Source organism: Antechinus flavipes, chromosome 1 (assembly GCF_016432865.1).
Source record: "Antechinus flavipes isolate AdamAnt ecotype Samford, QLD, Australia chromosome 1, AdamAnt_v2, whole genome shotgun sequence".
Lineage (NCBI taxonomy): Eukaryota > Metazoa > Chordata > Mammalia > Dasyuromorphia > Dasyuridae > Antechinus > Antechinus flavipes.
The window spans coordinates 341,259,513-341,285,231 of record NC_067398.1 but is presented as its reverse complement, the minus strand read 5'-3'; the positions used below and the strand labels follow the sequence as shown (position 1 = coordinate 341,285,231).

The window sequence follows — 25,719 nt, the reverse complement described above, 5'->3', positions numbered from 1 at the left end:
CTTTCCATCCTTGATCAGTTGAAACTGAATTAGCTCTCTTTCTCGAAGAGATCCACTTCTATCAGAATACATCCTCAAACAGTATCGTTTTTGAGGTATATAATGATCTCCTGGTTCTGCTCATTTCACTTAGCATCAGTTCATGTAAGTCTCGCCAGTCCTCTCTATATTCATCCTGTTGGTCATTTCTTACAGAACAATAATATTCCATAACATCCATATACCACAATTTACTCAACCATTCTCCAATTGCTGGGCATCCATTCATTTTCCAGCTTCTAGCCACTACAAACAGGGCTGCCACAAACATTTTGGCACATACGGGTCCCTTTCCCTTCTTTAGTATCTCTTTGGGGTATAAGCCCAGTAGAAACACTGCTGGATCAAAGGGTATGCACAGTTTGATAACTTTTTGAGCATAGTTCCAAATTGCTCTCCAGAATGGCTGGAAGTGTTCACAACTCCACCAATAATGTATCAATGTCCCTGTTTTCCCACATCCCCTCCAACATTCCGCATTATCGTTCCCTGTCACTCTAGCCAATCTGACAGGTGTGTAGTGGTATCTCAGAGTTGTCTTAATTTGCATTTCTCTGGTTAATAATGATTTGGAGCATATTTTCATATGTCTATAAATAGTTTCAATTTCTTCATCTGAGAATTATCTGTTCATATCCTTTGACCATTTATCAATTGGACAATGGTTTGATTTCTTATAAATTAGAATCAATTCTCTATATATTTTGGAAATGAGGCCTTCATCAGAACCTTTGACTGTAAAAATGTTTTCCCAGTTTATTGTTTCCCTTCTAATCTTGTCTGCATTTGTTTTGTTTGTACAAAAACTTTTCAATTTGATATAATCGAAATTTTCTATTTTGTGGTCAATAATGATCTCTAGTTCTTCTTTGGTCATAAATTTCTCCCTCTTCCACAGGTTTGAGAGGTAAATTATCCTATGTTCTTCCAATTTATTTATAATCTCATTCTTTATGCCTAGGTCATGAACCCATTTTGACCTTATCTTGGTGTATGGTGTTAAGTGTGGGTCAATGCCTAGTTTCTGTCATATTAATTTCCAATTTTCCCAGCAATTTCAGTCAAAGGTTCTGATGAAGGCCTCATTTCCAAAATATATAGAGAATTGATTCTAATTTATAAGAAATCAAACCATTGTCCAATTGATAAATGGTCAAAGGATATGAACAGATAATTCTCAGATGAAGAAATTGAAACTATTTATAGACATATGAAAATATGCTCCAAATCATTATTAACCAGAGAAATGCAAATTAAGACAACTCTGAGATACCACTACACACCTGTCAGATTGGCTAGAGTGACAGGGAACGATAATGCGGAATGTTATTCAGGGACATTGATACATTATTGGTGGAGTTGTGAACACTTCCAGCCATTCTGGAGAGCAATTTGGAACTATGCTCAAATAATGCGTTCTTATCCCAGAAACTGGGGTCTTTGGGTTTGTCAAACACTATATTATTAAAGTTATTGGCTATTTTGTCCTTTGAACCTAATCTATTCCATTGATCAACTAGTCTATTTCTTAGCCAATATCAGATGGTTTTAGTAACTGCTGCTTTATAATATAATTTTAGATCTGGTACAGCTAGGCCACCTTCATTTGATTTTTTTTTTTTTTTCATTAATTCCCTTGAAATTCTTGACCTTTTGTTTTTCCATATGAACTTTGTTGGGTTTTGTTAGTGATATATAAGAATGCTGATGACTTATGTGGGTTTATTTTGTATCCTGCAAGTTTGCTGAAGGTGTGGATTGTTTCTAATAATTTTTTAGTAGAGTCTCTGGGATTCTCTAAGTATACCATCATATCATCAGCATACAAATACTTTCAGTGGGGTTGAATTGGGGAGAGATAAGAGTACTCATTCCTGGGGAAATTGGGAAGTCCTCCTGAAGGACATGGCACTAGATTTGAGCTTTGGAAATGGACTCAGATCTAGAGAAAGAATTGAAGACAGAGTATATGTCAGATGTGCAAAGCAAGGGCAATGAAAGGTTGTGGCCCAGAACAGCAACAGAACAGACTGATTAATCTTTTTTGTTTGTTTTTTGCTGAGACAGTTGGGTTTAAGTGACTTGCCCCGCTAGGGGCTGACACACAGCTAGGAAGGAAGTGTTAAAGTCTGAGGTCATATTTGAACTCAGATCCTCCTGACTTCAGGGCTGATGCTCTATCTACTGCACCACCTAGCTGCCCCTAGACTGATTAGTCTTAATAGGGATGTAGGCTTTATGAAGAGGAGTTTTGTAAAATTTAGCTGAATCCTGATTGTAAAGAACTTTCACTGCTAAGACTAAAATTTCACATTTTCTTCTAGAATCAGTAAGTAATGAATAATGAATAATATGATGTTAACTGTAAAGGATGAATTGGTGGGGGCAGCTGGATGGCAAAGTGGATAGAGTACCAGTCCTGAAGTCAGGAGGACCTGAGTTCAAATCTGGCTTCAGATACTTAATACTTCCTAGCTATGTGACCTTTGGCAAGTCACTTAGCCCCAGTTGGCTCAGGGGAAAAAAAAATAATAGATTGGAAAGGAGAGAGACTGGATTCAAGGAAACTAATAAGGAGGCTATTATAACAGCCTAAGTGAAAGAGATGGAAAGATCTGCAGCAACTAGTGCCGTAGGAAGATATATGTATACATCCTGAATGAAAGTAATCCACATAATTGGAGAATTTGATCTACAGAGAAAAATACCCTCAAAGTCCAATTTCTCTTTAACTAGAGTTTAACTATAGTTTGCAACAAACTCACCAAATTAGTAGTAATAAAAAACACACGGTGGCTTTCTTAAATGTATAGGGTTTGTTATTCTGATTTATGAATTTGGTTCTCCCTGCAGTGCAAGAGATCTTGGGAATGAGGAATCTTTTTTCCTCTCTTTTTTTCCTGTTTGCCTAATTGGCCAGGCTGGACAAAATGGGAAAAAAAATTGTTAAAATCTGACTCTGGGCATAAACAAGCTCATCTAAAAAGTTTCTTGCTCTCTTGCCTCTTTTTTTTTTTTTTCTTCTGACTCCATTTTTAGCAGTGATTAATTTTCTTTTTCATTTACAGACAAGAAAATTAAACTTACAATTATATCTTGATATATGTACAAAAACAAAAAAGAGGAAAAATTAGAATATTATGAGCCAGTTCTATGAAGTCCATACCTTAGGTTACAATTTCCATTGCTTCTTTCTCCATTCTCTTAGGAGTTAGATGATGGAGAAAAAGAGATACTCATATCTCTTATCTATTTGAATCACATAGCTAGTAAGTGTCTGAAGCCAGATTTGAACTCAGAGAGATGAGTCCTTCTGACTGTAGGTCTTGGTGCTCTATCTATTGAATTACCTAGGTGCCTTCAAGTTTATTTGCATAACTCAGAATTGCTTTCCAAAATTATTGCGCTGGTTTTACAATTCCTCTAACAGTAATCAGTATGCCAGTCTTCCACAGCCCTTTTATCACTGACTACCTTTTGTCTTTTTTATCTTTTCTGGTTATGGTGTGAAATGTCAGTGTTGTTTAGATTTACATGCTTTTTGTGGGATTTGGAGCAGTTTTTTCTCATGCTTGTTAATAATTTGAAGTTTTTTCATTTGAGAACACTCTGTTCATTTAAGTAACAGCAGAGAAGATTACCACTGCTGGATTGCAGGATATGTGAAGAGTTATATAGTGCAAGAAGCCTGGAAAAATAAGGAGGGACCAAGTAGATAAACTCACCAGGTTTACCAGGTTGTTAAATGCCAAACTGAGAATGTTTTGATTATCCTGGAGGTAACAGGGAACTGCTCAGATTTATTTAATAGGGATAAGATGAAGGGTGGCTTGGAGTTGCAGAAGGAACTGTCAAACTACTCCAGTATCTCTGCCAAGAAAATCCAAGATAGAGTCACGAAGAGTTGAACATGGCTGAAATGACTGAACAGCAACAATTTGATATTAGCATAGAAATTAGGAATAAGGGAAGATTTGGAAGAAAGATGATTTGAATTCAGTTTGGGGGATGTTGATTTGAAGTTTCTACAGGACATCCGGTTCAAGATGTTAAATAGGCAGTTGGAGATAGAACTGGAGATTTAACATCTTGAATTTGATATCCTATAAATAAATAACCTCAAGTCAACATGCCCAGGAGGTCAGTGACAAAAAGAAGGGCTTCATACACCAAGATCTTGGGGTAGAATTTGAGATCTGACAATAATCAGCACATAAAGGTGATTATTGAATTTATAGGAGCTGATATGATAATCATATAAGATAATAAAGAGGAAGAAGAGAAAAAGGTCTATACCAGAGCCCTGGGGGAGTACCTTATTAATGTGTAGAAATCTAGGAAAAAAGATTGAGAAGGGGAGATCCAATCCATATCATGAAGGACCATATGAGAGTTTTTCAAGGAGAGGCGGATTATCAATAGTGTCAAAAGGCTACATGCAGAAATATGAATTTAGAAAAGAACATCAGGATCAACTATGATAGACTTAGCTCTTCTCAGCAATAGAGTGATCCAGGACAGTTTGGTAGAATTGGGATAGAAAATGTTATCCACACCCAGAGAAAGAACTGTGGAAATTGAATGTGGACCAAAGCAATTATGGGCCAGAACTCTGAACTTGAAAGAAAGAATTCTTACAAGGTACTAAGTCAGTGGAATGGATAGAGACAATAATTAGCTAATTTAGCATGGTTCAGTATAATTGACTTAATCCTACAAGGAGATGTTATGGGCCAGAGCTTGAAACAAGGTAGTAAATGGAATTGAGGAGATAGTGGTTAAATCTAGTTTAGCATTGATTTAATCCTACAACAAATAATGATTTCCTAGTGATATAATGAATAGTTTGTACTCAATGTGGGGCATATAAGCTAGAAGCCTCAGCCAGGGAGATTCAGAGACAACGGACAGAAGGCTGAAGGCTGGAGCACAAACCCTTGGACTCAGACAGAGTCATCCCATCTCACACCACCTTGGTGTCAGGTTCTTCTCCGCTTCTCCACTGAAACTTCACTGAAACTCCCAGAAAACTAGCCAAGCCTCAAGTGAATGATTTAAGACTTTGAAAGGATTTGGACTTTTAACACCTGGCTGCAAGTGTGGTGATTACTGAACTGAAATAAAGATTGCCTTCAGAGACCCCAAGAAAACCTCAACAGAGACCATTATTACATTTTAGAATATTACATTTTGGTGCCTGAACAGGGACAGGGACAGACATGATCCTGATTTCAGTGGAAAAGTCTCCCTGACCCAGAAATTAGGATAAGTACAAAAATAGACAAGGAAACTTTGTTAAGGACTAAACTAGCACTTCAGCTAAAATGGGATTGACATTTAGAACACAGCCTTCTTTTCCTCTTCAAGGAAAATGTGTCGAAAGCTTGGTCAGACCGATAGAAAAATCAAGGTTTGATTGGGAGCAGATCATTGAACTTTTAGAAACTGTACAGTACACATTTCCTTGGTTCCCTAAGGAAAAAGAATTGAATCTATTTGAGTGGAAATTAATAGGAGAGCAACTATGTCAATACTACAATGATAATGGACCTGACTCAATTCCCAAAGAAACACTTTATACATATAATTTATTACAACTGGCTTTAGGAAATTATATAAGTTATAGAATAAAGAAAAGGAAGAAAGAGCAGGAGGGAGGATCCAGATAAACTGGGTGAAAAGGATGAAGAATCAAATAAGAATGGAGTTAAGTACAATTCTGAGTGTGGTACTTCACAGCAGGAAAAATTAAGGCATTCCCCATCCCCTGACCTACTTCCCTCAATTAACGCTTCATGGGTGGAGGGAGAAGGAGGAGGGGGAGAGGCAGTAACACAATCAGCACCGCCTATGAAGCAGCCTGTGACAAGATTTCAAAAGGCACCAGTTAAGGCAAAAAAAGGACAGGACATATCTGATTTAATAAATGCATACTCTGTGATTGAAGAGCTTGACTCTTCAGGTCAACAATGGAGAAGAAACACTCCTTTTGATCTGGAAAAAATTCAGGATTTTAAAAAGGGTTGCACTCTTTATAGGGCTACATCATCTTATGTTAAGATGTTACTAGAGAATTTGGCTTATGAAATTTTAACTCCTAGTGACTGGAAATCCATAGCAAGGACATGTTTAGAACCTGGACAAATCTTGTGGCTTTTGGAGTATCATGAATTATGTAGTATTCAAGCCCAACACAATAAGCAAACCGGAGTTAACATACAAATCACTTTTGACCAACTAGCAGGTGAAGGTTGGTATGCAGACAATTCAGCATAAATTAATTACCCCATAGCAGCATATGGCTACTGCTGCAATCAAAGCTTGGTGCTCCCTCCCAGGGAAAGATAGAGGGGAAGCCTTCACAAAAATAGACCAAGGTCTCAATGAACCTTTTGCTGAATTTTTGGGATGTTTGCAAACTGCTGTCACAAGAACCATTGGAGAAAATGCAGCTACAAGAATAATGATCAGATAACTAGCTAAGGAAAATGCCAGTGAGGTTTGCAAAAGAATTATATGGGGACTACATAAAGATGCTCCTTTAGAGGAGATCATAAGACGCTGTACCACAGTGGGCACAAATGCCTATTATACCCAGACTATGATGAACATGGGAAGACAGAGTTCCTCTTGGCAAGGGACTTCTAGGGAGACTCGCCAATGTTTTCAGTGGAAAAACAGGACATCTGAGAGCTCAGTGTAGGCATAGAGATAGAGTAAGAAGACAAGGTGAGAGAAGACCTAAAACCCTATGTCCAAAATGCCACAAGGGCTTCCACTGGGCCTCGGAATGTCAATTGACCTAGGGAAATGAGAGGCAGGGCCCACCAAGATTTCATACAAAAGACAGGTGGGCATGATGGCAGCTGAGTTTACATGCAGAGAGTCTTTAGAAATTCAGGACTCTGATGTGATCAATCAGCAAAAAAGCAGTCAGCTGGGAGAAAGGGATTACATGATTGATTAGTAGAAAAACAGTCAGATGGCAGAAAGGGATTACAGTTGGAGAGAATATAGGTTTTTTAAAACTAACAGGGCAGTGTCAAGTGCAAACAGTTCCAATGTAATTGTCAGATGATGAAGAGAGATTTAGAAAGTGATAAGTAGAAGGGACTAGATAGGATAACTGCTTGGGAGAAAGGGTTTGCTTGTATCGCTACATATGGAGAAAGAATCAGATGGGTGCCAACGAGCACTTGGAGAGAGACAGAAAAAAGAGAAAAGCCTTGAAACAAAGGAGAAGACCTAAAAAGCATCAGACACTGAAAGAGCATGGCTGATAATGAGACTGTTACTCATTGTTGACTGTTACTCAAGTACTTTAAAGCCCGCAGGAATCATTGGATTCCCTGAGATCAAAAATTGTTCATAAGACTGATATAGGACTTCAAAACTTGCAGGAATCATTTTTGGACTATTTCCAGGACTTATGGACATGTGTAATTCCTCATGCTGACTGATGTTATTTGTTACATCACTACTAGGCTGTGTTACTGTGTGCTTATGTAATTTATGTAATTATGTATAGTGCCTCCCATATCGATGGATTTATACATACATGTTTTAAGAGTGGGACCCTTCAGAAACCCGCTAATCTGATTTGATTTCCCATTTCCTTTGGTGTTTTCATCTCCCTGAGATGTCAGGAAGGGCATAATCACTTCCTTTTATGATATTTTTACCCCTTTTTTGAGCAGTCAGGAAAGGCGTGATCACCTTCTTGTTTGGGATTCTCACCTCTTTGAGAAGTCAGGGAGAGTATGACCCCCTATGTTCCAAAAAACAAAAGAAAGAGGGAGAAGTTATGGGCCAGAACTCCGAACTTGGATTTTTACAGGTACTAAGTCAGTGAAATTGACAGAGACAATAGTTAGCATGGTTTAGTATTATTGACTTAATCCTGCAAGGAGATGTTATGGGCCAGAACCTGAAACAAGATAGTAAGTGGAATTGAGGAGATAATGGTTAAATCTAATTTAGCATTGATTTAATCCTACAACAAATAATGGTTTCCTAATGATATAATGATTGGTTTGTACTCGGTGTGGAGCATATAAGCTAGAAGCCTCAGCCAGGGAGAGTCAGAGATAAGCAGACAGAAGGCTGGAGCACAAACCCTTGGACTCAGACGGATTCATCCCATCTCACACCACGTTGGTGGCAGGCTCTCCTCCTTTGCTTCTCCACTGAAACCAAGACTCCAGAAAGTCCCCAGAAAATTAACCAAGCCCCAAGTGAAGGAGATAAGATTTTGAAAGAGATAATAAAGGATTTGGACTTTAACACTTGGTTGCATGTGTGGTGATTACTGAACTGAAAGGAAGACTACCTCCAGAGACCTCAAGAAAACCTGGACAGAGAACATTACATTTTAGAGAGAATATCACAAAAGCATACTATTTTTACCTTCCCCCTTCCCCCCCCTTTTTTCTCTTGGTATTTTCTTTTGTTCTGATTTTTCTTTCACAACATGATTAATATGGAAATATGTTTAAAATAATTACACATGTATGACCTGTACCAGATTATTTGCTTCTTGGAGAGGAGGGTGATAAGAGAGAAAAGGAAAAAAAAAACATTTGGAACTCAAAATCTTATAAAAATGAATATTGGGCCAGCTAGTTGGTGCAGTGGATAGAGCACCAGCCCTGAAGTCAAGAGTACCTGAGTTCAAATCTGGCCTTAGACACTTAACAGTTCCTAGCTCTGTGTGACCCTAGGCAAGTCACTTATACCCTATTGCTTCAGCAATAAAATAAAATAAAAATGAATATTGAAAACTATCTTTATCATGTTATTGGAAAAATACTATTGAAAGGAAAGCTCATAGGATTGGCAATTAAAAGAACATTAATAATTTGGGAAGAGTATAGTTTCAAATGAATCATAAGATCAAAAGCTGAATGTAGAGAATTTAGACAAGAATGAGAGAAAAAGAAGTAGAAATACTGGTTAGCATCTCCTATCCATAGCTATAAAAAGTATATGATCTGCTTCTCTTCAATTTTTTTTTTTACAATATGATCTTTAATATTCATACCATATATCCATTTTGAATTGTGGTATGTGCTGTGAAATGTTGGTCGAGATTATTTTTCTAAAATTTTTCAAATCAAATGAAGGTAGTCTCGCTGTACCTGATCTAAAACTATATTATAAAGCAGCAGTCACCAAAACCATTTGGTATTGGCTAAGAAATAGATTAGTTGATCAGTGGAATAGGTTAGATTCACAAGACAAAATAGTGAACTATAGCAATCTAGTGTTTGATAAACCCAAAGATCCTAACTTTTGGGATAATTGGAAAATAGTATGGCAGAAATTAGGCATGGACCCACACTTAACACCGTATACCAAGATAAGCTCAAAATGGGACCATGATTTAGACATAAAGAACGAGATTATAAATAAATTAGAGGAACATAGGATAGTTTATCTCTCAGACTTGAGGAGGAAGAAATGTATGACCAAAGATGAACTAGAGACCATTACTGATCACAAAATAGAATATTTTGATTACATCAAATTAAAAAGCCTTTGTACAAACAAAACTAATGCAAACAAGATTAGAAAAGAAGCAATAAGCTGGGAAAACATTTTCACAGTCAAAGGTTCTGATAAAGGCCTCATTTCCAAAATATATAGAGAATTGACTCTAATTTATAAGAAATCAAGCCATTCTCCAATTGATAAATGGTCAAAGGATATGAACAGACAATTTTCAGATGATGAAATTGAAACTATTTCCACTCATATGAAAGAGTGTTCCAAGTAACTATTGATCAGAGAAATGCAAATTAAGGCAACTCTGAGATACCACTACACACCTGTCAGATTGGCTAGAGTGACAGGGAAAGATAATGCAGAATGTTGGTAGGAAAACAGGGACACTGATACATTGTTGTTGGAATTGTGAACACATCCAGCCATTCTGGGGAGCAATTTGGAACTATGCTCAAAAAGTTATCAAACTGTGCATACCCTTTGATCCAGCAGTGTTTCTACTGGGCTTATACCCCAAAGAGATACTAAAGAAGGGAAAGGGACCTGTATGTGCGAAAATGTTTGTGGCAGCCCTGTTTGTAGTGGCTAGAAGCTGGAAATTGAATGGATGCCCATCAATTGGAGAATGGTTGAGTAAATTGTGGTATATGGATGTTATGGAATATTATTGTTCTGTAAGAAATGACCAACAGGATGAATACAGAGAGGACTGGCGAGACTTACATGAACTGATGCTAAGTGAAATGAGCAGAACCAGGAGATCATTATATACCTCAAAAACGATACTGTTTAAGGATGTAATCTGATAGAAGTGGATTTCTTTGACAACGAGAAGATCTAACTCTGTTTCAATTGATCAATGATGGACAGAAGCAGCTACACCCAAAGAAAGAACACTGGGAAATGAATGTAAACTATTTGCATTTTTGTTTTTCTTCCCAGGTTATTTTTACCTTCTGAATCCAAATCTTCCTGTGCAACAAGAGAACTGTTCGGTTTTGCACACATATATTGTATCTAGGATATACTGTGACATATTTAACATGTATAGTATTGCTTGCCATCTGGGGAAGGGGGTGGAGGGAGGAAGAGGAAAAATCAAAAAAGAAGGGAGTGCAAGGGATAATGTAAAAAATTATCCAGGCATGGATTCTGTCAATAAAGTTATGATTATTTAAAAAAAAACAAAACAAAACCAAACCACTGCATAGATATATAATCAAAATATACAGGGCAGAAAAACCCTTGTCACCTAAAAAAATAAATAATTTTTTTTTCTTTAATGCATGAAAAATACACATTTACCTTATCTTTTTTTTTTTTTTTTTGAGGCAATTGGTTTAAGTGGTCACACATCTAGGAAGTTTTAAGTGTCTGAGACCATATTTGAAGTCAGGTCCTCCTGATTTAAGGGCTGTTGCTCTCCCCACTGCTCCACCTAGTTGTCCCCACCTTATCCTCTTTAAAAACAAACAAACAGACAAGTTATTTCTGATTTTTTTCTTTACTTCATGATTATAGTCATTTCGATACCTTCTTGCTTCAAGATTGAACCTTGTGGCAAAGAAAAATAATTAAGCAAAAAACATTCCATACAGGAATCATTTCTGACAATGTTTATAATAAATACTCTGTTCTCATGGTCCTCTGCTCTTTATTGTAAGTGGTGAACTATGTGAATCATTGTGCATATTATTCTTTTGGTTTTGTTTATTTTTTCCTGTATTATACAGATATTTCCATATTTCTCTGAATTTCTCCTATTCAGTGAACTTCAATGGCTCCCTTTATGTCTAGGATCAAATAGAAAATTCTCTGATAGTCAAAGCTGTTTATAACCTAGCTATCTGCTGCTTTTCTTCTCTTCTTATACTTTATTCCCTCTACATATTCTTCAAATTAATGATATTGACCTTACTTCTGTATTGTATTACAAGCACACATCATTTCTTGGTTCCAGGGATTTTCTCTGGCTCTCCTCCATTTTTGGAATGCTCTCCTTCCTCAAATCTTTAGCTTTCTTTAAATCCCCATCAAAATTCCATATTTTACTCTTCTCTTTGCCTTTCCCATTCCTTTTGCTTTACCCCTTTTAGTTCCTTAGAAAATGCTTTCCCTTTTGCTTATTTAGTGGTCATTTTGTATATTTATCTTTTATATATTTGTTTGCATGATGTCTCTCTCATTTGACTGTAAGCTCCTTGAAGTCAGGAGCTATCTGTTGTCTCTTTTTTGTACCCCTAGAGCTTAGCACAGAGCTTGACACATAATAGGTATTTAATAAATGTTTATTGACTGATTATATTGGATCTTTGTTTCTGTCTTATTTTCCTTGTGGCTGTCCTCAGTAACGAGATCTCTAGTCAAAGGGAGTATGGAGAATTTTAGTTCTTCACTTCTATAAATCTTAATTTGAAATGCAGAACATTGGATAGTGATCTTTCTAAGCATTGATATATTTTGTCATATTTTACATTTTGCTTATTAGCATAAGATAAAATTTTAAAATTGCTTAAATTTGCATTTCTCTTTTAATTAGTTTGAGCATGTTTTCATATGGACACATATTTGGCAGTTTATCTTTTGAGAGCTCTGTGTTCTTATCTTTTTATTACTTATCTTTTGGGAATGTCTTTACATATTTACCTCAATTCAATTTATCTCAAAATATTTTAGCTATCAGCTTTATCATTCTGTTTTGATGAACTTCCTTTTGCTTGTTCTCTTGATGTACTTTTTAAACACCATCACCACCACTGAACGTTTTGCTGTTGTGATAATTTTTGGTTCAAATGATCCTTATCTTGAACATCCCTAGAAATGAATTGATTTATATGGTTTATTTTCCTCTACTTCCAAAATGTTCTTTTCCCTTTCTTAATTGAAATATTCTCTTTACAATGGATTTTTCTTTTTATTGTTTGTCTTCTTTTAAGACCTACAGTATTTATTTATTGTATCACCTCCTAGTTCCTTTAGAATATGCCTTCCTTTGGATTTTCTAAACATAGCAGGAGCTTTATTCTGCTTAAGTACTTCATTCTGCAGTTTTTGCCCTTGGACTTGTTGCCTGGTAATCAAAGACAATTAGCTTCTCTCAAGCGCTAGAAAGGAATGAAGCCTTTTTCATTATTGGTGGTTTAATTCCCTGTTACTTTGCTTTACATGTTGGAGGGGAAACCTTTTATGTCACAGAGATATAAAATATAATATTCAGATCTTCTTTATTTTATATCTAGGACCTGAAGTGATATGCTTGGATTAGTATAGACCAGATAGTTTTTTTCCATTAGAGAATATCTTGAGACAGATGTTGAATTGATGAAAAGAAATTTGATTTGTGGGATAGAAAATTGTTGGAAAGAACTTAACTTTGTCCCCCAAAGACGTCAATTTTTAATAAATCTGTACAAGTAATATAAGAGTTGCCAATAAGCTAAGTAAGAAATATGCTGATTTTTTCTTTTTTAGAAACTTTGATTTTACTAAAAGAAAAAAAAATTTTTGTTCAGATTGTAGGCTTGAAAGCTTCAAATTTAAGGTTTAAAAATCTTTTAAATTTCAGAATTAAAGAAGTATTAAATCACTCAGTAGTAGTAACAAGTTTAGAGAGATGGGCAGACATTCTAACTCTGGGATCCTTAAGATGTTTAACTAACCCTAGAAAATGTTTCTCAGTAAATTGCTTATTAAAAAAACAGATTAAAAATGTAATGAGAAATTTGTGTTTTGTTCTGTTTTTTACCATTTTACTTTCTTTTTCATCTCAATGAGAAAAATGATATTTTAAAAGAATTTGTAATGAAAATTTTCTAAAAATCCTTAAAACTACTCCTCTTTGCTTATTCTGCTAGTTTGATGCCATCCCATTAGTCTAGTACTAATTTACTGATAAAATGGGCTTTGGCCCTTAATGTCTATATCTATGTATTTATAGACTTTGATATAGCAAATTATATAAATGAGTGACATTTTCCTTTCTTGTTTTTCAGTAATTTTTTTTCCTCCTTCCAGGTCCACCCCATGCCCCAGTGTAAAACATGGAGATGAATGGGGAGAACCTTCAAAATGTGAAAGTGGGGATAACTGTCAGTATTGTCATTCTCGTACTGAACAACAATTTCACCCCGAGGTAAGAGTTGTGCCATTTCAATCTGACATAAAACCGGGGGGGAAGGGAGAATCATGTAGTATGTTTCAGTTTTTCCTTAAAATCTCTTAAAGTTTTGAGGAAAAATGAATTTGCCTGTACTACTTCATGCTATTTTATGAGCCCATAATAGTCATAATCTTCCACCATCTTACTATGTAAGTTTTTTGCAAGTGATTTTACATTCTAATCTAGTGTTAATCTTTGTTTTCATTTTTATTTGGCAAAGAAATGGTAAATTTCCAGATAAATTTTTCGGGATGATTATTTTAAATCAATTTTGATAATTAATGTCTGCTCATTTATTTATTTCCCTTTTCTTTTTATATCTGGCTTATTTAATTAGATTATATTAGTCAGGCCTAGTGGCACATCTCTGTACTCTGCTGCAGGAGAACTAGCAGATCTCTTTGAGTTCTGAGCTGTAGTGTGTAAAGCCAATCAACTTTCTGTACTAATTTTGGCATTAATATATTGAATTCCCAGGAGTAGGGGGCTCTTGTGTAGCATCATGCATGTAAGTAGCTATTTCATTTCCCATGTGGATCAGTTAGACTCAGCTTTAAAAATATTTATCTGAAAATGGGTCAGATAGGAGCTATTATATGGCATATTTTCTCATCTTTGTCCTTTTTTTTTCTAATTTGGTGAAAATTTTGATATTGGCTCAAAAAAATAAATAGTCTGAGTATGCATTTGAAAATGACTCCTACATAAGTAACTAGCTGTTTCTTATCTGTTAAGACTTTTCTTTTGGGGGAGGGGGGATTTGATATTCTCTTTGACATTGATATTCTCCTTCCTACTTTGTTCTTGAAGAAAATGTACATGATGTATAGGTGTAAAGTTTCTGTGTAGCCTCTTTGTTCCTTCATCTTAAATTTTTTTGATGGCATTTCTTAATACCCACCCTTGCATTGAAGTCACCAAGCTTTAAATTATATGTAATTTAATTTGGAAAGGTTTATTAAGTTCTTTGTAGAATTTTTTAATCTCTTGTAAAAATTAAGAGAAATTTAGGATAATAGTTTGAAGAGTTATTAGGATCAAATGAAGACAGTAGGAAAGAAATCAAGAGAATGAACAGGAAAAAAGATGATTAAATGCACTTGGAGAAAAGATAGAAAGAGAGTGAATTAAAGAAACAAGATATTGTATTGATCCTCGCAGGAAATGGACCTTTTCGATGTTGGAGACTAATGCAAAGGAGAAAAAAATGAGGCACAATGTAGAACAGTTTTAAGCTGTCTTATAGAGAAGAAGGAGTTTTTGGTGCTTGACCTTTATTTTTTCAATAAAGCAGAAGATAATTCCTTTATGTAAAGAGATTTAGCATTAAAGGCTTGAAGAAGAGATGGTTTAGAAGGCCTATTATAAAGAAGGTGATTGTCAGAGAAGAATAAAAAGATTGAATTTATCAGTGAGATTAAACAGATTAACAGTGAGAGTAAAACAAATTTGTGGTTGATCCAGTTGGTGTGGTTGTTTGACTCAATATTTTAAAGATGAGAATGGGAACAGAATAGACAAGTGATGAGGTTAACCTAGAGTTAAAGTCTGTCAAAACACAAGTAGTCATAGAACATAATGGCAAGAGTGAAAGTGTACTGGCCAGTTATAGACTCCAACATCTCTTCCAGCCCAGACTTTTGATTCTATAACTGAAGAAAGGAAGATAAATCCAGAGCAAATTCCAGAGCAGATAGGCTTTTCAGCAAGAAAATAATTATATTTCAGCATGCACTCCATGCTAGATGTCTGTACTTGAGGAAAGAGATAAAAGAAGAACACCATTAGAGTTATGATTATCTTTTCTTTTGACTTAGCTAAATTTCACGTGTTAATAACCAATTTTTATCTTAAAATAATTAAGCTGATAAAAATGTTTAAATGAATAGTTTTGCTAAACAAATATAGCCCTTGGATTGCAAGTATATGGAAGACATTTGACTGAGCAGATGATATTGGTATATTTTGTAGAGAGGGTAAAGGCAGTAAAATTCATTTTAAAATTAAGTTTTAAAAAATTAAAATAATTTTTAAATAAAAATTTTTTGAATTTAAAATTATTTTTTAAAAACCATGATAATATAATGCAGAAAATTCCAGAAATATGGTAATAGCATAATATAGAATATATTGCACTTAAAGATGGTTTTTCATAAAATTGTTTCTAAGAAATGTTACTCTATTTAATTTTGTGAATTGATCAAATGTATTCAATTTCTCTTTTCTAGATCTATAAGTCTACAAAGTGCAATGATATGCGACAAACTGGGTACTGCCCTCGGGGACCATTTTGTGCTTTTGCACATGTTGAAAGTAAGTAAAGCAAAAACTAGAATTTTTAATATTAATCAACATTATGCAATTTTAGCTCAATGATTTTAGATATAGCAGGAATAATACCTCCCTAAAACTTAAGTAAAAAAATTGCTGATATTTTTTTTCCTTGACTTTAAACAGGGGTCCTCAAACTTTTTAAATAGGGGGCCAGTTCACTGTCCCTCAGACTGTTGGAGGGCCGGACTATCGTAAAAACAAAAATTTTCTTTTGTGGGCCTTTAAATAAAGAAACTTCATAGCCCTGGGTGAGGGGGATAAATATCCTCAGCTATTGCATCTGGCCCGCGGCCGTAGTTTGAGGACCCCTGCTTTAAAAGATGTTTTATATATCCTTAGCTGAAAGGTAGCCTGGCAAAGCTGATAACTGGCCTGATAAAGAAGACTTGGGGTAGAGACCAGTTTGTGACCCATACTAGCTGTGTTACCCCAGGCAATTCACTTAATTTCTGTGTCCAATCCAGCTTTCTCAGGCTTTGATTGCAGAACACAGGTGACTAATCTGTATTGGTGTAAGAAATCTTTTCATCAGAGTGTTTGCTATACTCACAAAATCTTGAACCCAATATTTTAAAATTAACTATGTGTAACTTTTATTTTCTCAGTTACAAGTTGGTTTGTGAAAGTTCTCTTTACCATTTATTTAGTATAAAAGTATATTCCATGAGGGCCATATCAAAGAATGTTTTTGAAAATTCATCTCTAATCATTCAGAGGAAAAACCAATATGGTACTTGTTAAGATTCAATTGAATAACTTGGTTTGGTCTTAAGAGAGTGAAACTGTCCCCCTCCTCCCCCCTCCTTCTTTGTCCAACATATGTAATTCAAGTTGATTATCACTCCTATATTTTAGCTCAAATAATGGATCAGTCCTAACTATAATTCCCATAGTAAGATGAGAATAGACTCACTAACACAGCTACTTGGGAATCCTCCAGATCACTTCTCAGTCTAATAAGTCACTTTGGCTGGATGGGCCCCTTTGATCCATTGTCTGTCCTCCTTCCTTTTGTGGTATTTCCTACTGCCGTGGATATAGAACTAGGTTTCTGGATTATCTTCACCTTTCCTCTTTTGCATGGTGACGATTGTGTGCTGCCTGGATGATTTATTTAATAAACATCTTTTTGTCCTTTGAAGTTAATAAAATAAATATGTATTGTATCTAGGATATACTGCAACATGTTTAGCATATATAGGACTGCTTGCCATCCTGGGGGGGGGGAGGAGGGAGGGAGGGGGAAAAAACGAAACATAAGTGATTGCAAGGGATAATGTCGTGTAGAAATTATCCTGGCATGGATTCTGTCAATGCGAAATTATTATTAAATAAAATAAAATTTATTATAAAAAAAAAAAAAAAAAAAAAAAAAGAAGTTAATAAAATAAAGGACTCCTTAAACTTAAGGGGTTTCCAAATTTTCACTCTTTGCAGATGATATGATGGTATACTTAGGGAACCCCAGAGATTGTACTAAAAAGCTATTAGAAATAAATCACAACTTTAGCAAAGTTGTAGAATACAAAGTAAATCCACATAAATCACTAGCATTTTTATACATCACTAATAAAATCCAACAGCAAGAGATACAAAGAGAAATTCCATTTAAAATAATTGTCGATAGGATAAAATATTTGAGAATCTATCTGTGAAGGGAAAGTCAGGAACTATATGAACAAAACTACAAAACACTTTCCACACAAATAAAGTCAGATCTAAACAATTGGAAAAATATTAAGTGCTCTTGGATAAGTCTAGCGAATATAATAAAAATGACAATACTACCTAAACTAATCTATTTAATGCTATACTAATCAGACTCCCAAGAAACTATTTTAATGATCTAGAAAAAAACAACAACAAAATTCATCTCGAAGAACAAAAAGTCAAGAAATTGAAGGTAACTAATGAAAAAAAAATCAAATGAAGGTGGCCTAGCTGTACCTAATCTAAAACTATATTATAAAGCAGTGGTCGCCAAAACCATTTGGTATTGGCTAAGAAATAGACTAGTTGATCAGTGGAATAGGTTAGGTTCACAAGACAAAATAGTCAACAACTATAGTAATCTAGTGTTTGACAAACCCAAAGACCCCAGCTTTTGGGATAAGAATTCACTATTTGATAAAAACTGCTGGGAAAATTGGAAATTAATATGGTAGAAACTAGGCATTGACCCCACACTTAATACCGTAACCCAAGATAAGATCAAAATGGGTTCATGATCTAGGCATAAGGAATGAGAATATAAATAAATTAGAAGAACATAGGATAGTTTACCTCTCAGACTTGTGGAGGAGGAAGGAATTTGTGACCAAAGAAGAACTAGAGAACATTATTGATCACAAAATAGAAAGTTTTGATTGTATCATGTTAAAAGGCTTTTGTATAAATGAAACTAATGCAGGCAAGATTAGAAGGGAAGCAATAAACTGGGAAAACACTTTTGCAGTCAAAGGTCCTGATAAAGGCCTCATTTTCAAATTATATAGAGAATTGACTCTAATTTATAAGAAATCAAGCCATTCTCCAATTGATAAGTGGTCAAAGGATATGAACAGACAATTTTTGCATAAAGAAATTGAAAGTATTTTTAGTCATATGAAAAAATGTTCCAAATCATTATTGATCAGAGAAACGCAAATTAAGACAACTCTGAGATACTACTGCACACCTGTCAGATTGGCTAAGACAGGAAAAGATAATGCTGAATGTTGGAGGGGATGCGGGAAAACTGGGACACTGATGCATTGTTGGTGGAGTTGTGAAGGAATCCAACCATTCTGGAGAGCAATCTGAAACTATGCTCAAAAAGTTATCAAACTGTGCGTACCATTTGATCCAGCAGTGTTACTATTGGGCTTATATCCCAGAGAGATACTAAAGAAGGCAAAGGGACTTGTATGTGCCAAAATGTTTGTGGCAGCCCTGTTTATAGTGGCTAGAAACTGGAAAATGAATGGATGCCCATCAATTGGAGAATGGTTGGGTAAACTGTGATATAAGAATGTTATGGAATATTATTGTTCTGTAAGAAATGATCAGCAGGAGGAATACAGAGAGGCTTGGAGAGACTTACATGAACTGATGCTAAGTGAAATGAGCAGAACCAGGAGATCATTATACACTTCAACAATAATACTATATGAGGATCAATTCTGATGGGTGTGGTTCTTTTCAACAATGAGAGGATCCAAATGAGTTCCAATTGATAAGTGATGACCAGAACCAGCAACACATAGTGAAAGAACACTGGGAAATGACTGTGGACCACAACATAGCATTTCCACTCTTTGTGTTATTGTTTGCTTGCATTTTTGTTTTTCTTCTCAGGTTATTTTTACCTTCTTTCTGAATCCAATTTTTCTTATGCAGCAAGATAACTGTATAAATATGTATACATATATTGTATTTAACATATACTTCAACATATTTAACATGTATTGGACTGCCTGCCATCTAGAGCAAGGGATGGAGGGAAGGAGTGGGAAAGTTGGAACAAAAGTTTTTGCAAAGGTCAATGTTGAAAAATTACCCATGCTGTGTTTGGTCAATAAAAAGCTATTAAAAAAAAAATCTTAAGGGGTTTCTCTCTCTCTCTCTCTCTCTCTCTCTCTCTCTCTCTCTCACACACACACACACACACACACACACAATAATAGTTTTTATTTTTGAAAATGCATGTAAAGATAAGTTTTCAACATTCACCCTACAAAACCTTGTGTTCTCAATTTTTCTCCCTCCCTCTCCTTGACTCTCCCTCCCTCTCCTTGACTCTCTCTCCTAATCCAATATAGGCTAAACATATTTCTACATTTATCATGCTGTGAAAGAAAAACCAGATCCAAAGGGGAAAAAAACAGCAAAAGAAAACAACAAAAAAGGCGAAAACTACTATATTTTGATCCCCATTCAGTTTCCATAGTGAGATGTGAATGGCTCTTTCTATTAGAAGTCTATTAGAATTGCCTTGAATCACCTCATTGTTTATAGAGGTTTCTTAAAATCACAAGTTGACTCTGTTTAAGATAAAGAATAAAGATAACATTTGATTCACTTTTTTATGGGGAGGACTTAAAAACAAGGTAGTAAACATTCCCATTCTTGGAGAACATTTGGTACCAGAATCTAGAAAAAAATAATAAAAAAACTACTAAATTTGTTTGAAGGAATATGTTTTTTGGAAGTAAAAAATTTATTCTTATAATTCTAAAATTTCAGTACTAATATTAGTTTAATAAAAGATCAGCATAACTGCTGGTTATAGATTTTTTTTTAGGCTAATTTATCCTTCCTTAGGCCAATTGGCGACTCTCTACCTCTGTGAATCCAGTCTGTTGGTGCTGAATTTAGTGAAGATATCTGATCAGCTTTAACCCTGTTGTAGCATGGAATTCTCCATGTCAAGACACTTGCTTCCTCAGAAGCAGGGACTGCAGAAGTGTGTTCACCACCACCATGTGCTATCTGCATGCTTTTAGCAAAAGTTACAGTTAGCTCCCTATTAGCTTAATTTTTTAAGGCTTTAAATCATCTTAATGAAATAAGTAGAAAGGAAATAATTTTAATATGTGATGTATATACACTGATGTTAGGACTTGGTCATCTGCATTGTATAGAAATAATTAATAGGCTTTTTCCCCAGACTTTGCTATTAAAAACAGGTTAGTTCTGTAGGCCAGTAGCATGAAATCATTATAGTGGTAGATGTTTTCTTTTCCTCTTTATTCCTAGTTTTGGATGAATTATAATTTTGAAATTTTATAATTGGATTCAACTAACTCAAATTTCATCATCCTGTTTTCATCTTAGCGGGAAACATGCTTGTATGATGTAGTCAGTCATCAAATCTACCAAAATTGTGGATTTTGCTTCTTAAACATTTTTGTTATCTTTTTAAATAGGAAAATGATAAAAATATTCTTTAAAAAACTGCTTATTTATGCTAGATATTTTTAGTTTCTTATCTGTAGCCTTGTTTAGAAAAATATTTTTCAAATGGTGAGATGCACTGTCTTATCACCCAATTTGTTGGAATTTTCTTCAACAGAGGATACTATGAATGTAGTTATGATGCAAAACAGTAATCCGTCAAAGCCTGGTGCTCACATGTTCTCAGCAGAGAGTATAGGAATCGCAAATGACTGGAACTGCCATGATCCAAACTCTACAAACAACATTACAAATAATAATGGTCAGTCTGGAAATGTAAGTACCTCTAAATATATTTTCTGCAACTAGTAAAATTTCAACTTATTTGATCTACTTTACTGTGTTACTGTAGAAAAGAACATACATAATTATCTGTATAACTACACATGTACTTGCATACATATATAATTGCATATAATTATGTATACCTTTGTGTGTTAAACACATGACTTGGTGTGACCCTCCTCTTTATCTGGAAGGATACCAGGAACATATCTTTCTTGTACAAACCATTCTTTAATCTCATTCCAATACATTTAAATGTAACCAGAAGCTAGGATCCTTTGATATGAATGGCTTCTTTTGTTTAGCTTTGGATCTAGCATCTTGGCAGCCTCAAAAAATAGTTGTTTGCACTCCCTTCTTAAGTGGTCATAAAGACCCAAGCAGTGACAGAATTGTTGCAACTGAGGTATCCCTAAATTATATCTTGCCCTGTTAGATCTGTGGTCCTGGTTACTAGGAGAAGGAAGGTCTTAGGCAGAACTGCTTGTTGGGTACACGATGAAGAAACAATTTTCTCAGCCTCCAGTATCTTCCCCTACCTACTGAGCCTACTCAATTTTAATTTCATTTAATAGTCAAACTCATTTACACACACACACACACACACACACACACACTCCCACTCCCACTCACTCACACTCTTTCCAGGCTCTGTTTTGTAAATCAGATGGTGCTCAATTCTGGATGATCATTACATATTCCTTATGGGAAAGATACATGCATACAGACTAATTATCAGAGGTAACTGCTTTATTTTCATATGTGTATACACACAGACACACACACACACACACACACACACTCAATGATAGAGATCTATAGATACATATGAGCTGAGAGGGCTAAGTTTGGTTAACAAATGAAATTAGGCAATAGAAATTCATACATATATACAGATACGTGTGTATCATATGTATGAACCAAACATTTCTATTAATCTTTTCAGCTATTGAGTGGAGGGTGATGATGGGCACATCCTATCCTCACTGATGTAAGAATTCAGAACTCTTTATTTTTTTTAATGCATTCAGGCAGGATTGAAGCCGTAGATATCTAAAAGTTTGTTCTTCAGATATTTTATGGAGTTTCTATGTACCTAATCTAAGTCCTGAATGTTTTCAAAGATGATGGACGTTGTTTGTTGTGTCTGTTTGGTGGGGAGGAGTACAAGGAATGTATGAGAAAAATTTATGGATTCATCTAATTTTGATTTTACTTATTTACATCTAGTTACACTCACATTTCATTTGTAAGAAATAGCTCTAATAATGAATTAGTTTGTTGGAGGTTAACTTTAAAAAGTAGCTAAAAATCTATATGCCAAACAAAATAGTTATTCTTTTAATGTATCGTTCTTTTAAAGTATCTGTAATGTCCAGTCTATAAATTGAACATCAGCTGATGTATAGTAAAGCAGAGTCTACAATAACATATAGATTTGGATTTGGGGAGGGATCTAGATGGTCTTAAGTTCTTTGTTTCTTTTTTAGCTTCTACTTTATTTCTACTTGGGCTGAAAGCTCTGAAATTTCTCCTCAGTCTCTCATTTCAAAGCTCATCGTATCAATATATATCTCATCTATGCCATCTTTGCCTTTGTGTTAACATAGTAACTCATCTATTGTCTTTCCTTCTAGTCTTCATAATAATCCCAATACATGAATCAGCTCAATAAATTAATTTCAGCCAATACTAATTAACTTGATATATGCCAAGATACTGGGAAAGATACTGAATCCTTTTGATAATAATTTAAATTTTCCAAGAAGAAAGGAACTTATGCAATTCTTACATTATTGCTGATTGAAAATAATTTGAGGAAATAATCAGTTATATCACATATATAGTTTCTTTTCAGCTTAAAAGCAGCCTTTTCCAAAATTAAAAAAGAAATTGATTAAAAATGTGTTCCTTCTTTCATAGTAACACTTGAGATGAATTTGATAGTCCTGTTTTTATAAGGGGAAAACCCCCCAGATATTAGTAACTCTCTTTAACACCATAATTAAGCTTGATTATCCTACATGAGGAGTCAAAAAAGATAATCGAGTTAAAAAGTTAATGATATTTTATAGTTTTTTTAAAAAGAGTCAAAACAGTCCTGATTTCTTTTCTCTCACTTTTGACTTTTAAATCCTTTTTTTTTAACCTTAGGGTGAAGTTGCTTTAAGATAAGCAAAATTTATCATTTTTGATTAATTGAAGTTCAGTTAGTCAAAATCTCCAATTAATTTTTTCTTGTCCTTTGCAAAAAGCAGTGGCACATGATCATTTTTTTGTCAGACATTTATCCTAAAAACCAATATTTAACCTGTAGTTAATGCAGTTCTATCTAAATTGTTCTAACCTTACGGTATTGCAGCAAATATTGAAATTTGTACATTATGATACTTCATTTTTATGGTAAATTTATTTCTACAAATTGTTTATGTACATCAAGGAGTAAGAACAATCTATATTGCCTTCAGAATTATTTTTTTTAAGATTGCAATAGACAAAAGTATTTATAATAATTTTCCTGTCGCTTCTTCTCTTACCCCTTCTATTTTATTTGTCTATTCGTTTTTACATTTAAATATTTTTCTTCTTATGTTTTTGTAATGAATATTTTATTCTTTGCTGACCATTTTCTATATTTCTTTGTGCTCTGTATATTCATAATTTTCTAGCTCACCTGAAATAAAGTTTCAGTGCCGTCAGTGTCATGATGCATAACCCTTAATAAATGCTTGTGGAATTTATTAAGTCAATATTTAGGACATCAAATTCGTATAGCACTTTTATGCTTTTCTCATTTCTAGTTCTTAAACACTATAAGGTCATCTGCTATCAAAGAAAGAGTCAGTTGGATAATATATATTTTGTTAATAACTAAGGCACTAAAATACATTATTATTTTTAAAATGGAAGAATTGATATAAAAAGTCTGCTATACTTAACTCTTTTAACCAGAAAATTCAATAAACTAGAATCCCTTTTTCTCTTTGTATTACCATTAATTAAAAGTTTATCCACTTTTATTTTCGCTGCTTTAATTTTAGCTCTATTAGTAGAAACTTGGAGTCTCATAGTTAGAAGAAACTGAGGGAATCTGTTCTCATTTTCTTTCTATCCAGTGAAGGAATTACTTCAGTTACATTCTTGCCTTAATTATTATTAACATAGTAAAACATAATTTTTTGAAACCTGACTTCAGAACTTTGCACCTGCCCCTTTGAGAATTTCTTACTGTTTTCAGCCCATCTTTTCAAACTGCTGCACAGATTATGAATTTTGATTCTTTCACTGTCATATTCACTGTCCTCAGCTTTGTTTTATTAGCATGCCCATGTGTCTTCCAGCATATAGTTGATAAAAATGTTGAATTGGATAGATCCAAATACAGAGTTCCTATAAGTTGACAAGGATTCATTAATTAGATCTAATTTTTCAACTCCTTATAAATTAATGTAACCATATTATTAATTAGTCCACAAGAGCTCAAGAGAGATTTCAACCCCATAGATAGTCTCTACCTTTGGCATTCTCATGATCTATTGTTCTACTAAGTCTACCAAAAAATAAACTGAGATTGTTGCTATGATTTCTTTTTGAAAAGATTTTGCAATTTTACTTGAGGCACATCTTATAGGGTCCAAAAGGGATAATGAAAACTTAATTTTGAAGTCTTAAGTTACAGAAAAATAATCTTTGTTTTTAGAATACCACATTTCTGTTTGATTTAGAGTTGTGTTACTGTTCTGATGATGCTAGGGTGTTATAACCCTATATTTATAGGATTTAAGGATTTGAAGTTTAATTTCATTATTTAAATATCCTGTTTTTAAAATTACATTGATTTGTAAATGTAGCCTGTTTATTTTCTCTCTCTCCTATTTTTTTCCTGTCTCCCAATTAGCCAAGCTCATATTTTTGACAATTTAAAAACAAATTATCAGTTCAGTATTTTTTATGTCCCCCCCAAGTGACTAATTATAGTATCTTATTTTAATGAAATATATGATCCATGCTTATTAGAAATAATTAACTTATACACATTTTAAATATATGGGCTCTTTAGTTGAAATTACCATACTTCAGACACTTTTGAGAAGTATTTTTATAGAGAACATGACTTTAGAATAGCAGCTGTGTTCCTTGCACAATGTATTAGATTATTCTGATAAAAATTAAGGGAAGAACAGTAAGGAAACTTTTGACTTTAAAGTTTGAATGCTTTAACTTTTTTTTTTTAATACTCTTTTCCTTAAGCGATGAAAATATTGATTGAACTCCCCCCCCCCAAAAAAAAAGTAATTAATTTGGGTTATGATTCTCATGTATAACCAGACAAAAAAACCAAACCGATATTAATTGCATAAGAAAATTAAATTATGTAATATAAAATAACTTGGCCCCATTTGTAAGGCAGTTTTTTGTGTGTTGTGAGAAGCTTGCTTCTTGAGTTCATGTCTTGTGCATAT

General features: G+C 34.3%; 1 protein-coding gene across 6 annotated transcripts in view; it reads left to right on the top strand.

Annotated features, from left to right (window-relative positions):
• Positions 1 to 25,719, top strand: part of UNKL (unk like zinc finger) — a 143,186-nt gene that overhangs the window by 55,804 nt on the left and 61,663 nt on the right. For 5 of the 6 annotated variants that reach the window (XM_051969409.1, XM_051969412.1, XM_051969411.1 and 2 more), the window contains exons 6-8: positions 13,558 to 13,675; positions 15,931 to 16,015; positions 21,090 to 21,247. In XM_051969409.1, coding sequence (XP_051825369.1) covers positions 13,558 to 13,675; positions 15,931 to 16,015; positions 21,090 to 21,247 — 361 coding nt within the window. Of the gene's footprint in view, positions 1 to 13,535; positions 13,676 to 15,930; positions 16,016 to 21,089; positions 21,248 to 25,719 lie in introns of all 6 variants that reach the window. The other variant, XM_051969413.1, reaches the window with a different exon arrangement.